Source organism: Engraulis encrasicolus, chromosome 7 (genome assembly GCF_034702125.1).
Source record: "Engraulis encrasicolus isolate BLACKSEA-1 chromosome 7, IST_EnEncr_1.0, whole genome shotgun sequence".
NCBI classification, from domain to species: Eukaryota; Metazoa; Chordata; class Actinopteri; order Clupeiformes; family Engraulidae; genus Engraulis; species Engraulis encrasicolus.
In genome coordinates, this window is record NC_085863.1 from 32771012 (window position 1) to 32787190 (window position 16179).

Sequence of the window (16179 nt, forward strand, 5' to 3'; positions counted from 1 at the left end):
ATGGTAAAATAGGTGCCAGAAAAACATCTCCTATCCCACCTTTAAAGTGCGCAGAATTGCAACTTGTGCCAGTCGAGGGTATCGGAGAGAGAGAGAGAGAGAGAGAGAGAGATGGAACTTGGGCTCATGCTCTTTTGCTTTTTGCTGATGTTGAAATGCCTTTAACAGGGCTGATTTGGGTTTTGACTGACAATTAGCTAGTAACAACGTGCATTTGTTTGAAATAAGCTGTCTAAGTAATAATTTGTGAATTAACAATACCCCACCAGTAGGTTATTTTACATCACACCATGGATAGGCCTATAAGCCATTCAGTGTGCTTGAGACCGATAAAGAAAATATTAAAGAAAGTCTATATAACTTACCCTAATAATAAATACAAAAAAAAATATTTAGAGCCTATTGTGATCCATGAGGATGTAATTAAAAACATATATATATCCCCCGCCGTGATGCTTTAAAAATGTGAAGGGGTGTAGTCACATTTTTATTGCATTTTTACGTCATTATATTGTTTGACACATTTCTTCTTGGAGCAGGCGTCAATCTTAATTATTTAAACCTCTGAGTCTGCTGGCCCAAATGTTACATTCAACGTTTCAAGAAGGAGGCCACACCTTGCATAGCAGTGTTTTTTATTGCACATTACATTGTTTGAAAATGGCGAGTGAGACAATATTATCGATTATCGCAATAATTTCTTGTTATCGTTATCGTCTGGCAAAAATTGTTATCGTGACAGGCCTACACGTGAGCTCATTTTTTGACCGACAGCAGTTTCCAACAATCAGAGGTTGAACAATGCGCAGCCAGGGTCGCGCAGCCAGGGATTGTTTACCAACGGTAAACCCATGTATCCAGTATAGATGTATAGGCCTATCTCTCTGAATAACTCAATCACTCATTCGATCATTTAATTATTTAATCAATCAATCAATCAATCCATCCATCAATAAATCACAATGCATTTTTTTTAAGCAATAAGCCATGAGAGGCCGTGGGTTTGTGTCCGATTTATAACAGGTAAGCGGATTTGTAGCATGACGGGAAGCGGAGGGCTGTTAAACTCCCTTTAGCCATTATAAATTGAACACAAACCCACAGACTCAAGTGGCTCATTGCTTATCTAACACAATTGCATTTAATTGCTGACAAAACTGTTTTAAAAGTTGCTGTAATTCATTTGCTCGCATCGTTCCTCAGCTGAGGAAGTGGTTGGTTACTGCAACACAACTGGGCGTGCGCACTTTCATTGTGTTGCCAGACACAAACTCTGCCTCAAAAACTCAGTGAGACGAGATATATACAGGAATGAAATGTTGGAAACGCTTTACTTGACGCCGGTGTCACAAGTATGTCATTACAGTGTCATATTAGTGTCATGGCACAGTTATGCATGTGTCATAAATATTATGTCCACGTCATAAACATTTTATGACTGTTGGCCTTAAGAGAATCTTCGTTTGGAATGGTGTGTGTTTACGGCCGATTTACAAGGGCTATCAGGCTCACACACACACACACACACCCACACACACACACACACACACACACACACACAGACACACACACCATTCAGCCAGTCACAGCTCAGAACCAGATTGCACAGTGTTAGATGGTCAATTTCGTCACATGCACTAGACATTACAAGAAATTGAAATATGAATATAAAATATTGAAATATAAATTACTGTATAAGTCAGCCATGAGCCACTCGGTCAAGCAGCTGTTCACATTTCTACCTGAATTATAACAGATGGTTTATATTTCCTGGAAATATAATACCTGTGGTATTATAAAAATATATATCTGTGGTGTTGGAGTAGGTATTTGTGTGCCCGCGTGCGTGCATGCATGTGTGCGTGAGGGTGGGTGTGCGCGCTTGTGTGCGTGTGCGTGTGCGTGTGCGTGTGTGTGTGTGTGTGTCTTTGTGTGATGAGATGCAGATCTGAGGTGCGTGCAGATAAGGTAGTGGGATAAAGAGTGAGTTTTAAAATATGGGGCTCTTGTGGTCTACCCTACACAACCCCAGGTGGTCTGAGTCTGACTGAATCCCAGTGTGTATGTGTGTTTGAGAAATACCTACTGTGTGTGTGTGTCTGTGTCTGTGTCTGTGTCTGTGTCTGTGTGCCTGTGTGCCTGTTGGGTTGAAGCCGTGGGAGTAACAATGAGTTGAGAGGCTCTCAGCCTGCTCCTCAAGCACTTAGACACTCTCTACAGGGGAGACTCTGCCAAATCATTAGTACACGTCTTGCTGCTACGCACACATACACGCACTCCCGCTCTCCCACTCAGTTTCGTTAACAAAAGTCTGCAGCTGCTCCTGCAGTTCAGACCATTTAGTTTGACTCATTTTCAAAAGAATTTTATACGATTTCGTGTGAAGAGAGGGTGTCTTTTCGGGAGCACGTTATGAGATTTAATAGTTTGTTGAGGATGCACAAGTCTACCACTTCACCACATGCAGAAATGTATGTTTGTTAGTGGTGTGCATTGGCACTGGCACTGCCAATGCGATTCGATTAAGATTCAGGAGGTAACGATTCAATTAGAATCGATTCAGTCCGATTCTATGATGCATTGCAATGCATTACATTTTTACTGAAAGCAAAGTAATTTCTTCATCAGTCAAGAGGCAATACAAGCAGTCAAATATTGAACAACATTTTTGGCTGTTTTATGTATCAGTCTTGCCGTTTTCAATGCTTTCAATTTGCTCCGGAAATGTCCATGGAAGTAATTGAAACTTGAAGAAATGTGCTGCATCGAATATGGCCCTTCCTGAATCGATTAGGCCTATTGAATTGTCCTAACATGCATTGTGATGCATTGCCGAATAGATTTTTGTTGACACACACCACTAATGCTGGACAAGATACATGTCTTGGACTTCCAAAAATATATCATACTACTGCTCATCCTTTTCGGTTTTTGTTTTTTCTGTTACCCACTACACCAACATTGTTTTTCTTTTGGTTTGGGAATTGAACCTATGTCCTTGGGCTAACAGGCTGTTGTATACTTAGTAGTTGAAATGTAAATAATGCACGGAGGATAAATGTATGTGAACTTCACTTTACTTCATTCATTCTTATTCTGCGTATGCATGTAATTGTACATCTCATTACCATATGCAGCGCCCCTGGAGGCTAGGTAGATACACCACATATTCCCCTTTTCTTAAGAAGAATGCATTTCACTGAGAATTTAAACTGGGAAAACTCATGGCATAACAGTAGTGCCAAATTAAAATGTTAAGGAGGCATGACAGCAATACGATCAGTACATTAAAGTATACTGCACATAATACTGTACCTGACACAGAACTGATCTGTAGATAAACAGTGTAACTACCTGTAACGCTGAAGAATAACGCTGCACTTAATTTCTCTCTGAGCATAACAATGCAGAATTTGTAACAACTTAACATTAACACATTAGTATTATTGTAGCAAGACAATGCACAGTTAAACACATTTAATTTCTCTCTTTTTTTTGTACAGTGCACTTAACTCTTTTTTAAAAACACAACAATGCACTGTAAAGCATCACATTTCCTCTCTCTCTCTTTTTTTTATGTGACATAATCCTTATGCCACTCCGGAGGACGGACATGTCTCCGAAAAGGCACAGCAGCAGGAAGTGCCTCGTCAGGCTGCTGTGGAGTCAAAGTCACAGGCACAGTGTCTGGAGGAGCAAAGGCAAGGTGGCTGGCATTCCACACTTTGCCATCCGAGAGGAGAAAGGTTGCAGGACCTTTCTGAGCAGTGATCTGAATGGGTGCTGTGAACTTGCGAGCACCTTTTCTGACCAGCACAGGCTTTTTGATGCGCACAAAGTCACCAACCTTGAAGGTTGAAGCCTGTGCACAGCGGCGTCGATCTGTGTATTCCTTCGCTTTGACCTGTTTTGCATGAACAGTGTCTCTGAGTGCGGCATGGTCGTGTGTTTTGGGAGTTGTAGGCAGGCCTCTGATGTTCAGCTTTGTGTTCAGAGGGCGGCCATGCAGGAGTTCAGCAGGTGACACTTGTGTGAGTGAGTGTGGTGTAGCACGGTAGGAGAAAAGAAAGTCAGTGACAAACTGCTTCCATGGTCTGCCCTCAATGTCTGCAGTTTGAAGACAGTCTTTGAGTACTCTGTTCCATCTCTCAACTTCTCCGTTGCATTGTGGGTAGTAGACTGAACTGCGGAGGTGTTTGATGTCTCGGCTGGCGAGGAAGGATTCGAATTCAGCAGAGACAAACACTGAACCGTTGTCGGTCACCAGCTCCAGCGGGTTACCCTCACGGCTGAAGACGATGGACAGGAATTTGATGATGGAGGCGGAGGTCACTTCAGAGGCGAACGCAACCTCTGGCCATTTGCTGTGGTAATCTACCATGGTTATGGCGTAGCGGCAGTCAGGTGGTGCATTGAGGTAAGGACCAACGATGTCGATGGCGAGCTTCTCCCAAGCGCCATCGGGTAGGCTCACAGGAGTCAGAGGAGCAGCTTTGACAACAGCTGTCTTGTCATGCTGTGCGCACGTGACACATGACTTGATGGCAGCCTGAACACTAGCGTCCATTCCAGGCCACCAGCACAGTGCTCTGAGTCTCTGTTTTGTACGCACGATTCCTTGGTGAGTGTCGTGTGCGATCTGTATGAGTTTAGGCTGGAGCTCTGATGGGACCACCACACGATGGCTACCACGGATGATGCAGTCACCATGTGCAGAGAGCTCAGTCTGTAATTTGAAGTATGGTTGGATGGCTGGATCAAGGCCTTTGTGTGTACGTGGCCAACCATGTTGCATGTAGTGTCTCACCTGTTGCAGTACTGGACAGTCTTTGCAGGCAGCAGTCAGTTCAGCAGCAGTAATGGCAGCAAAGTCGTCAGACACCAACGCCACGACCTCAGTGTCTGGTTCCACGTCCATGTCAGCATGCGGCAGCGGCAGGCGTGAGAGGCAGTCAGCAATCACGTTGTCGCAGCCTCGCTTGTACTTGATGGTGTAGTTGAAATTAAGTAGTCTGGCAGACCACCTGGCGATTCTCATACCTGCTCTACCAAGGCCCTTTGTGGTGAGCAGTGTTGTAAGGGGGCTGTGATCAGTGCAGAGAGTAAAGTGGTTACCCCACAGGTACGTTCGCCAGCGCTCTGTCGCCCACACGCAGGCCAGTCCTTCTTTTTCAATTGTGGAGTATTTTCTCTCACTGTCTGTCAGTGTGCGAGAGGCAAAGGCAACCGTTTTCTCAGTGTCACCGTGTAACTGTGTAAGCACTGCACCAATGCCATAATCACAGGCATCAGTTGTCACTATGGTAGGCAGTGCTGGATCGTACAATGCAAGAGCAGGGCTAGTGACTATCAGTGTTTTGACCTGAGTGAAAGCATGTTGTGCATCTGTAGTCCATGCGTACTTACAGTCTTTTCTCAGCAGGGCTCTCAGTGGTTCCACTACCACTGAGTAGTTTGGAATGAATTTGGAGTAGAAGGAGGTCAGGCCCAGGAAGGAGCGGAGCGCAGGAGCATCGTGAGGAGAAGGAGCATCACCGACAGCTTTGATGTGGTCCAGGTCAGGTCGGAGGCCAGCAGCAGATATGATGTGGCCCAGGAACGGTAGCTCTGTCTTCCGGAACCGGCACTTGGACATGTTGAGCTTGAGGCCAGTGTCGTGTAAGCGCTGTAGCACTGTTTTGAGGCGCTGCTCGTGCACCTCAGGAGTCTCACCACTGATGATGATGTCATCAAGGTAGCATTGGACACCTTTGACACCAGCCAGGACGTGTGACATCATTCTTTGGAAGGCGCTCGGAGCTGACGCCAAACCGTATGGCACTTTGAGGTAGCGAAACAGACCCTCGTGTGTGATGAAGGCTGTGAGATCTCTGCTATCAGCATGTAAGGGCAGCTGATGGTAGGCACTTTGTAAGTCGATAGTTGAAAACATCTGTGCACCCCTCAACTCATGGAACACTTCTTCGATGTGAGGTAAGGGATGGCTGTCGATCACCACTGCTTTGTTGACCTCTCGTAGATCAGTGCAGAGCCTCAGCTGTCCACTCTTTTTCTTAATGGCCAGGATTGGAGACACCCACGGAGACGAATCGATGCGCTCGATGATGCCCTCCTTTTCCATCCGCACCAGCTCAGCAGTGACGTCGTCACGGATGGAGAATGGTAGGCGGCGCAGCTTTTGTTGAACTGGAGGTATCTCAGGCCGCAGTTTGACTTTGTGGATGAAGTTGGTCACTCCTTTGTTGTCAGTGGATGTAGTGTGTGTATGTTGCACTTGTGCTGAGGGTGGTGTAGGGCTCTGGATGCTGTGCTTTGTAATGTCCAACTGCAGGGCTGTAAGCAGATCCATTCCCAGGATTGGTACCCCGACTGGGACGACGTAGAAGTTGCATTTTGCAGATTTGTCATGGCACAGCACATCCAAAGTGACACAGCCAAGCACTGGGATCGGCTCTTTAGTGTATGTCATAAGACGGAGAGTAGGCTTTGTTAAAGCAATGTCTTTGAAATTGTCTTTGTAGAAGCCATCATGAATAATGGAAACAGCAGAGCCTGTGTCAATGAGTAAGTTTGCATTTGTGCTGGAGCCGCCAGCAGCTTGAAGAGACACATTGCACCACAGTTTATTTCTATGCATATCTGCACCGTCAGCAATGTTCAGAACAACCACGTTGGAATTGTCATTGGAAACTTCATTCACGTGTGAAGTGGGAGTGCTTCTGCAAACTTTTGCAAAGTGTCCGCTTTTGTGGCACTGTTTGCAGACCACGGACTTCGCAGGGCATGTGGAGCTATTTGCAAGGTGGGAAGACGATCCACATCGGTAGCACTTTTTACCGGTGGCAGCATGTGAAGACTCGGCGCGTGCAGCAGAGAAACGCGCAGCATTGCGTTGCTGTTGCGGAGGGTTGCGTCTCCTTCCGCTACGAAAAGTAGTCCCTTGCACGGCCCCAACTTCTGCATCAACTTTCTTATTGTTTATTGCTTTTGCATCGGCAACAACAGATTCGACTTGGCAGGCTATCGTAATCGCCTTTTTCAGTTTCAGCTCATCCTCAAGTAGCAAGCGTTCTCTTATCCTTGCACTGTTTGTCTTCTCCACTAACTGATCTCTGATCATATCATCCTCCATTGCCTTGAAGTCACATTTAGCAGCTAGTTCACGCAAAGCAGCTACGTAATGCACAACAGACTCACCAACGTTTTGACTACGTTGACGAAACTTGTTCCGTTCAGCAACTATGTTGACTTTCGGACTGAAGAAGGTAGTCAATGCTTTCTTTGCAGCCGCGTATGTAGTACCTGTAGAATCCAATGTGTAGAAGATCCTTTGTGCTTCCACACCGATGCAATGGATCAAAAGGGCGCGCTTTCTCTTGTCCGGCAGCTCATTTTCAGACAATGCAAGCAAGTACGTTTCAAACATCCTCTCCCAAGCCTCAAAACTCATCACTGGATCCCCAGGTGTGTGCAGGAAGGGAGGAGGTGGTGTCAGACCGAGATGCGCCATCCTCGTCGCCAATATGTTGTATACTTAGTAGTAAAATGTAAATAATGCACGGAGGATAAATGTACGTGAACTTCACTTTACTTCATTCATTCTTATTCTGGCGTATGCATGTAATTGTACATCTCATTACCATATGCAGCGCCCCTGGAGGCTAGGTAGATACACCACACAACCACACCAGTGTTTCCATAAATTTGTCTTTCCAGGTACAAAAAACCCTCACCGAAATCTGATTGATGCTGCTCTCATCAGATCTGCTGTATGTTTTTCTCCTCAATCGTCGCCATTTTTACTTCAACTTTTGAAATTTCATGGCAGGTAGTTCCCAAGTCCTGCCCATGACTAGCAAAGCATTGAGACTGCAATAGTTTGATAAAGCAATGACACTTGATGTGACGTGATCAGGAAGTGCATGATTTGATACTTTGCTGCAGTAACAATCAAATACTGTGTTGTGATCAAATTCCCTGATGAAAACCAAAATCACACATAAGGTGCATCATAGATTAGAGAAATAAATAAAAAATAAAAAACGTGTGTATGGGGGGGCGGGGGGGGGGGGGTATTCTGGGTGTGGCACTCAACCCATTGAATGCTAGAAACATGTTGTTTCGCTGCTTACAACTTTGAGGGGGGTTTTTTCAGAAAATTGCAAATTATCATGAAGTAATTTCACGATTATGAGACATTGTTATCTAGAAATCCATTACCTGTGAAGATCCAAGTAAGTTAAGTCAATGCAGCTGTTGTCTATTCTTAAATGAAGATCCACATTTCTGCAGCTGTTATGTTTCATATCTATTTTTACCACAGTTAATGCTGTTGATTTTAAGGAGCTTAACATCTATTTCACACAGGAACTGCAGCTGGGGAAAATCTCAGTTCACCATTGATTTAGAAAATATATGCTCATGCTTGAATTGTGTCTGGATGTGTGGTATACAAATGTGTATTTCCACAGGGAAGGAATGCAGAGGCTTGGCACTGGTAAATTGCATGGAGGAGAGGTATTTTTCTTATCTGTGAATAAGTTTGTTTGTGGCTCTTGAGCAAGGTAGATTTGGAAGAAAAGAAAAAACAGTTTTGTTTACTTTGAATTGCTCTCACAGGACTGGAGAATTTACCAAGATCCTAATCACACACAGATCCGAAAGGCTTCCTGCTGGATTGGTATTGTTTAGTCCTTATACACTTAGCTTGAAGTAATTCCCAGAGTAGCTGTTCTGTGTTTAAAATGTCTGCTCTATTGCCATTGGAGCAGTGTTTTGTCTCCTGTGATATGTCAGAGCAGGGTAAAGACTGTTGTATTAGAGGGCCCTCTAAAGAGAACTGGATTATCCTCTTGGCCTCCCGAATTATGTGACAGCATTTTAGATTAGCTTGAGAGAGAGAGAGAGAGAGAGAGACCGAGAGAGAGAGAGAGAGAGAGAGAGAGAGAGAGAGAGAGAGAGAGAGAGAGAGAGAGAATGTGAGAATGTGAGAATGTGAGAATGTGAAGGTCCTGTCTGGAAAATGCCTGTAGGTATATTACTGCCGCTGCTCTCCCAATGGAGGAGACCATTATAGAAACACACCTATGATCTATGCATCTCCAAGCACTAACTGCACCACATCTCCATACACTTATAATGGGCTCTACTGTGTGTAGGCTACTGCCCTGGTGCAACACTCAGATATGCAATGTCATTACAAACTGGAGAGGTGGAAAATAGCCTTTATTCTCTTCTCTTCTCTTCTCTTCTCTTCTCTTCTCTTCTCTTCTCTTCTCTTCTCTTCTCTTCTCTTCAGCATCTTTAATAATGTAACGAATAACAACTGCACTTGTAAGGATGTTATCAAAGATCAGAGTTATACAGTGCTGTATCAATCAGGAATTCATAAGGATTTTATGAAAAGACACTGGACTTGTGTATTAATATGACAAATGCAACAGTGTGTTCATGGCTTAGACAGTGGCTCCATGCACTTGACATATTGATGGATTTACCAGTGTATAGATCAATATAATGCTTTAACCAATGTCTTTCTTTGTTTATTATGAATATCTTCCCAGACATCATGGTAAACATCTCTCTGATATGTCCTGGCTTGACAACCGGACCCCTAGAATGGAAACCGTCCACTCATAACTCCCAGATTTCATTGCTGTGTGCTTTGAGCACAATGCACACAGTAAACAAATACATAGGCCTACAGTACAGTGGAGAGCTGCTACACAAATCCCATAACAACACATACTTTACAAAACAAATGGCAAGGCTCTTCTGGCATACAATGCAATGCGACTGGAGCACAATTCACATAGCAAACAATCAATACCTAGGCTACTGCACAGGAAAAATACAGCTGCTCCACCTTACAAAGCTAACACTGCCATCTCTGAGGGAAGGACTTCAAAACTGAGTCCCAGCTACTGTGTGTATTAAGACAGCCCTGACCGCTGACCTCCAGGAGCTCAGCAATGTTTGTGGTTTGTATGGAACTCTCATTTTCTAGAAACTCTCAGTTTGTTTCATATTATACATGTGCATCTCAGCACTCTTGGTGTTTGTATGGAACCCACATGTTTCTCCAGTCTTCCTTGGGGTTTTTTATTGTAGAAGTGTAGCATTGTGTGTGACAACCTTGGTTTGGAGTAGCCAAGGAATACACTGAATACTCTGTGTGTATTTTCATGGGGCGTTCTCACTCATACATACATGTATAGAGCAACATTGCTTTGTATTCCACTACACGGGGTAGAGTTTACTTTGGAGACCACGAGTGTTAAATTCAACTTTCTAAGTGTTGAACCATCACTGCAAAATTTGACTGTGTACTGCAGCCCTGAAAAGAAAATTCTATTTCAGAAATTTACATTCAGTAGAGATTCAATTTCAGTAGAGATCAGAAATTTCATCCATTTCAATTTCATGTGTACAAAACCCAGTCTGTGGTCTGATGGTGAAGTTTGTTTGATGTTGGATATTCGACAGGTATTCACACACACACACACACACACACACACACACACACACACACACACACACACACACACACACACACACAATATCTGCCTGGTCTGTAGGGACTTATCTGTACAGTATGTCTTAAGCCGAGTGCCTGTCAGCGAGCCATCATCTATTCAGGGAGACCACACCATACAGTTCCTTCCTCGCTTCGGTGGGCAGAGGAGACAAGGGTCCAAGACGAAGTCATAAGGAAAAATAATAGGCCTGAATAAAAAATGGAATCAATCCCTTTTTTCAGCCTTTGTTTTCTAGAGGCCCTGTCTGGTCTCCAAGCCAGCCTTGTTCATTCTGTGTGTGCGTAGGCGTGTGTGTGTGTGTGTGCGTGTGTGCCTGTGTTCATGTGTGTGTGTGTGTGTCCTTGTGTGTTTGAGCTAGCGGCTAGGAGGGGAATCAATAGCCACACTGCCAGGCTCTGAACCATGACTAACAGCAGAGCCTGACACCATCAGTAAGGAGACATGGGACACACACACACACAGACATGCACACGGCATGGGGCACATGGCATGGGGCACAGCAGCCAGTATAATTGCCAGGTGTGTGTGTGTGTGTGTGTGTGTGTGTGCGTGCGTGCGTGCGTGCGTGCGTGCGTGCGTGCGTGCGTGCGTGCGTGCGTGCGTGCGTGCGTGCGTGCGTGCGTGCGTGCGTGCGTGCGTGCGTGCGTGCGTGCGTGCGTGTGTGTGTGTGTGTGTGTCCCATTCAGACTGAAGGTGTTCCCTCTCCTCTGCCAATGGCATCTTCTATTGATCACATAAACAACCTCCAGACCAGCGGTGTAGTCTACTTTTTTGAAGTGGGTATACTGTATATTTGAGCATTTTTTGAAGTGGGTATACTGTATATGCTATTCAAAACAATGGATCAATCCATTTTTAGTGGGTATACTGAGATCTCTGAAATTTAGAAGTGGGTATACTCCGTATACCCGCGTTCTACGTAGACTACACCACTGCTCCAGACCCATTTACACCAATTATTCTGCTTTCAGCGGAATGAAGGACCTGCCTCGTCTTGCTACACCCACATCAAAATGAAAAGGCTAAAAAGACTCTGAAGCATCCATTCCAATGCAGGTTGGATTTTAGACACTGCAGGCCTTTTCTACTCTTTTTAATTAGAGCAAATGATGTTACTGCTGATGAAAAATTGGGTTGCATCTGTGTGTCCAAGCATTTTTTCACTGATGTGCATAGATGTGTGTTATACACGCAGTGTGTTACTCCACGGAGTTCACCAAAGAGTATCCAATCACTGGGTGTTTCTTGTCCTAGCAAGGCTATACTCAGCATTGAGGAAAGGCCTGTGTGTGTCAGTGAGCTTTTTTCCATTGGTATTAATGTATTTGGCTGCTGTTGGTTATATCACTCTCCTGTGCTACCCTCTCCTCACTGTCAGTCTCCAGTCTAGCCAACAGGAGCAAGTTTCGATGCGTCCTAGTGTGCGCACCAAGGAGAGAGCATGCAAAAGGCTTGCACGTGTGTTGGAGGGATGGAGAGAAGGGAGAGAGAGAGGGGTGGGGGACTGGACACAAACACAGGTGTTTGGACATAGGCCAGCACAGGTGTAATATTAGGCCAGCAGAGGTGTTATTGAGCATAGGCCAGGGGGAGGCCACAGAGACAGTCCACTATGTTGTGGCCTTACAGCTCACAGACCAGGGGTAGGCTGGTGTGCTACAAAGAGAGTTGAGGTTTTGAAAAACAGCCCAGCCAGAAGATGTGAAATCGAGAAAGAAAAAAACAATTGGAAGAAGATTGGAACTATCAGGACTCCATCATGGGGCCATGGCTGCCTCAGCAAAGTCTGCAACCAGGGGAGAAGACACTTGTTTATATATAAACAGAGAGAAAAAAATCATAAAGAACATTGCTGCAAGGTGCACAGAAGTTCCAAAGCAACAAGACCCACCCCTTGAAGACTGAGGAAAGAAGCAGAGAAAATATAAAGAAAAAAATCCTTCGGTTTTAGCTGTGAGAAAAGGAACAACTGGAATAGAAAGAGGGAAGAACCTTAACAGGAGACACTTAGCAAGCCCACCTGGAGAGTTAAATAAGGACTGTGAAGGACTCTCTGGGCTGCAAAAGGCAGGAGTTTTCATAAGGGCTGCTGAAAACAAGATTGAACTGTAACTAACGGTGGTGAGTGAGCAAGGCTGTCCTGCTGTGGTGGAGATACTTAGCAGTGGGAAGTGGCAATCAGGTCAGGGGAGAGAGGGAGAAAGGGGGTGGGGAAAGGGGGTATGCGGACAGGAGGAAAGGAGAAAATGAGGAGGGGATATTAGATATTGGATATAGCAGTTGGAAATGGCTGCTGAAAAGTGTGTAGAGGGGGTGTAGACTAGAGGACAGGAGGTGATGATGGTCAAGGGTGAGCAGGGGTGATGGACTCAAATGATAGACTCAATATGGACTATATGGACTCAATGGACTACATATATATGCCTTTATTAACATGTACCAGAGCTTTATATGGATGTACAGAGTAACTGTCTCTCCCCCATAAAAACAATTTTAAAAAGTTGATTACCAAAAAAAAGGGTGAGCGGTTAGGGAGTTATGGGCAAGCAGTTAGGGAGTTACCAGTTAGATTCCTGACACACCACCAGCTGTGCTATGTCACAACGACAGAGGGGCTTTCCCAGTGGGCCTTAAGCTCTCATTGCTGTGCTGGAGCTGGGTTGAAGGTAGGCACGGCAGGTCTGGAACCAAAAAAACGACATGGGGCATTTCTGACATAGACCCCCGTTATGCAGTTATGATGTGCTGTGTCACAATGACAGGGGGACTTTCCCAGTGGAACTTAACAACAACAACAACAACATGTAGCCTATACAACACAATGTCATAATTATAGCCTACTGTTGACTAAAAGTGCTTTCAAATACAAATACACAAACAGATACACATTCTCAAATTCACCCACCTGCTCTGGAGGCTGCCAAGAGGGCAACAATTGTCCGGGGTACATCTATTGCACTTTCAACATACACGCGCGCGCACACACACACACACACACACACACACACACACACACACACACACACACACACACACACACACACACACACACACCCTGGTGGAGACCATGTGTGCTGAGCTGGTTGCATCCCACTCCACAGAACTGTACTGACAGCTACATCATAAATTATGCCTGGTAAGGATATTTTAATGGCCATCTGAGAAGAGGGTCCTCTCACAGTACAATTTATTCAGAATTTATTTTTCAATAAGAATAATTCAATAAAAATATCCCATTTCTGAAACCAGAATAATTGTACTTTGTGATTGACCTATAAAGCAGGTGGCAGCAAAAACAATTATGCAAATGAAGCTGTCTTCATATCTACAGTAATCACAATCACCAAAGCCGCAATCCTGCACCTAGAAGACACATTTTACTTGTCCAAAATGAAGTTTCGGTCTGTGCATTAACAGAAATCTCTAAGGGGAAGTGAGTGACACAGGTACCTTGGTGATCTTCCAGGTGAGGAAAGCAAAACAAATACAATAAAATTAATATATATATATATATATATAATATACATTACTTAGAAATGTCACAGCCAACCTAACAATGGTGCAAATCATGAATGCCATTCCAATAATGCAACTGTCCTTCTTTGCATCCCTTGAGAATTTCTAGGAAAGTCCTCAAGCAGACAGAATTTGCATCACAGATGGCCATCGTGTACAACACAACAAAGGCTGACAATATTGAGTGATGAAATGATTTCAGAGAATAGCAGTATGCCGTTTATGTCACTGGCTGCAGTGGCAGTCTGCGCTATCTTACTTGACATTTCTCACATGCTGTAATGAAAAGACGAAAAAAGGCAGATGAGAAGGCTGCTGTTGTGAGCCAGACAAGATAGTTCATAAAAGAACTCAACGCTTTCCTGAAGTGACATTTCTCAACCAGCCTCTCAATATTTGTGGAACAACAGATTTTAAAAAAATCACAAGGTCCTATATATTTTCTGTCATATGAAGTATAAGACTAATGTGTCATTGTACTTATTATAATAGCTGGAAATCACGGCTAACAACAGTATTCTTCTGCCATCAGTGACAGGATGGGCAATTTCATAAATAAATTGGTTTCCAGAGTCTGGATGTGATGTTCGACATTAATAGGATAACACTCAGACTCATTCTGACAATCGCAGCCACCAGCTGCTAGTCTAGCCATATCACTTTTCACAGCCAATAGTAGGCATATGTCAGACGGCACTTCTCATTACAATCACAAAACTATCATTTTATGCTAAAACCAGCAGATTTCACCCTCAACAACTGGAGTGCTGTAAACGCTAGTTTTACCAGAATAAATAAATCCATCATGAATTCGAAGCAATTTCCTGGCCATTATGAGACAGGGGCGTGTGTGTTATTGCTATTCTCGATGTGCCAGGTCCACTCTGCTGATAGGATTGTGGCTGTGTGTGTGAGGCTGTGAGTTGAGTGACAGCACTATTGCATTGTTGACGTATGTTGTCGAGCACTGGCAGCTCGCTTGAGTGGCAATCTGGCCTTTATTTTGGGACAGGTGAAAGAAGAGGAGAGGACAGTGAGGGTGGTGCTTCTTTTTGTGACGTGCTTGTCTGCCAATAACATGCTCTGTCAACAGAATGATTTGCAGCCAGCTGGCGGAGACTTTCTGGCGGAGACTTCAACCTTTTTCTGGAGAGAGAGAGAGAGAGAGAGAGAGAGAGAGAGAGAGAGAGAGAGAGAGAGAGAGAGAGAGAGCAGACGAGAGAGTCACCAAATACACACCAAGAGAAAACAGGTAAAAGCACATAAACTGTATCATGGTCCTCCTGACACATCCCATAATACTCGCCTCGCCATCGCAGACCAAACCAAATCACTCAAGGACAGTATCCAGAATGAAACTGAGTTCAACGACATCCTCAAGAACAACGAAGAAAAAATAAAAAAGCTTTCCAGCGAAATCAAAGAATTCAAGATCAAGAAATTCCAGAGAGATACGAAGGATGCGGCCGAAGGCAACGTCTACTTCTGGAGGAACCCCGCAAGAAGATCACGCCCACGCTCCACACGTAGGACGCGCCCCGGAGAATTCCAATCCACGTTTGACAACTCATCTGATGTTTCCACTGCGTCAAGCTCCAGTTTTTTAACCAACAGATCCCACGTCACCGCGCCACAGCAGCGCGGGCGCGGACGAGGGCGAGGACGGCCCCCAAAGGCCGCACGCGGCGCGGCATCAAGAAGAAATCCAGTGGAAACACAGCCACGTTGGACGCGCGCACGTACGCAGAGCACACGGACCTAACCACACAAAGCGCTGAAGAAATAACTGTCTTCAACCTCTCCAGTAAGACACTAAACGCCTCTCATCTTTCAGTTCTCAATAAGGGTTTATCCTTTGTTCCCACTACACAACCAAATGACTTTGATGTGAAGGTTGATCTATTTAAGTTTTTTCGCAACATTAGGCTGCGTGAGTTTTTTGCCACCACTCAGTCAGCATCCCAGTTGGACATAAATACATCTGAGTCACAACACCAACACACAAATACCCTCTTTCGGCCAAAAAGTGACTTTACACCTCCAGCCAACCGCAGTGCCTCGATTGAGACGTTCTGTAGATTGGTGGACCAAGATGCGACTGAACTGTTAAAAAGAAAACACGAAT

The 16179-nt window shown here is 44.6% G+C and overlaps 1 protein-coding gene across 1 annotated transcript; it reads right to left on the reverse strand.

Moving 5' to 3' along the window:
* Nucleotides 1-3574: 3574 nt before the first annotated feature.
* On the reverse strand, nucleotides 3575-6469 carry LOC134451812 (uncharacterized protein K02A2.6-like). Its single transcript, XM_063202211.1, has one exon. It carries the CDS (start codon nucleotides 6467-6469, stop codon nucleotides 3575-3577), a length of 2895 nt encoding a protein of 964 aa, XP_063058281.1.
* Between the last annotated feature and the right edge of the window lie 9710 nt (nucleotides 6470-16179).

What these genes read in the sequence shown, in the direction of transcription:
- LOC134451812 (XM_063202211.1), bottom strand. Translation starts at nt 6,469, where the DNA reads ATGACATACACTAAAGAGCCGATCCCAGTGCTTGGCTGTGTCACTTTG.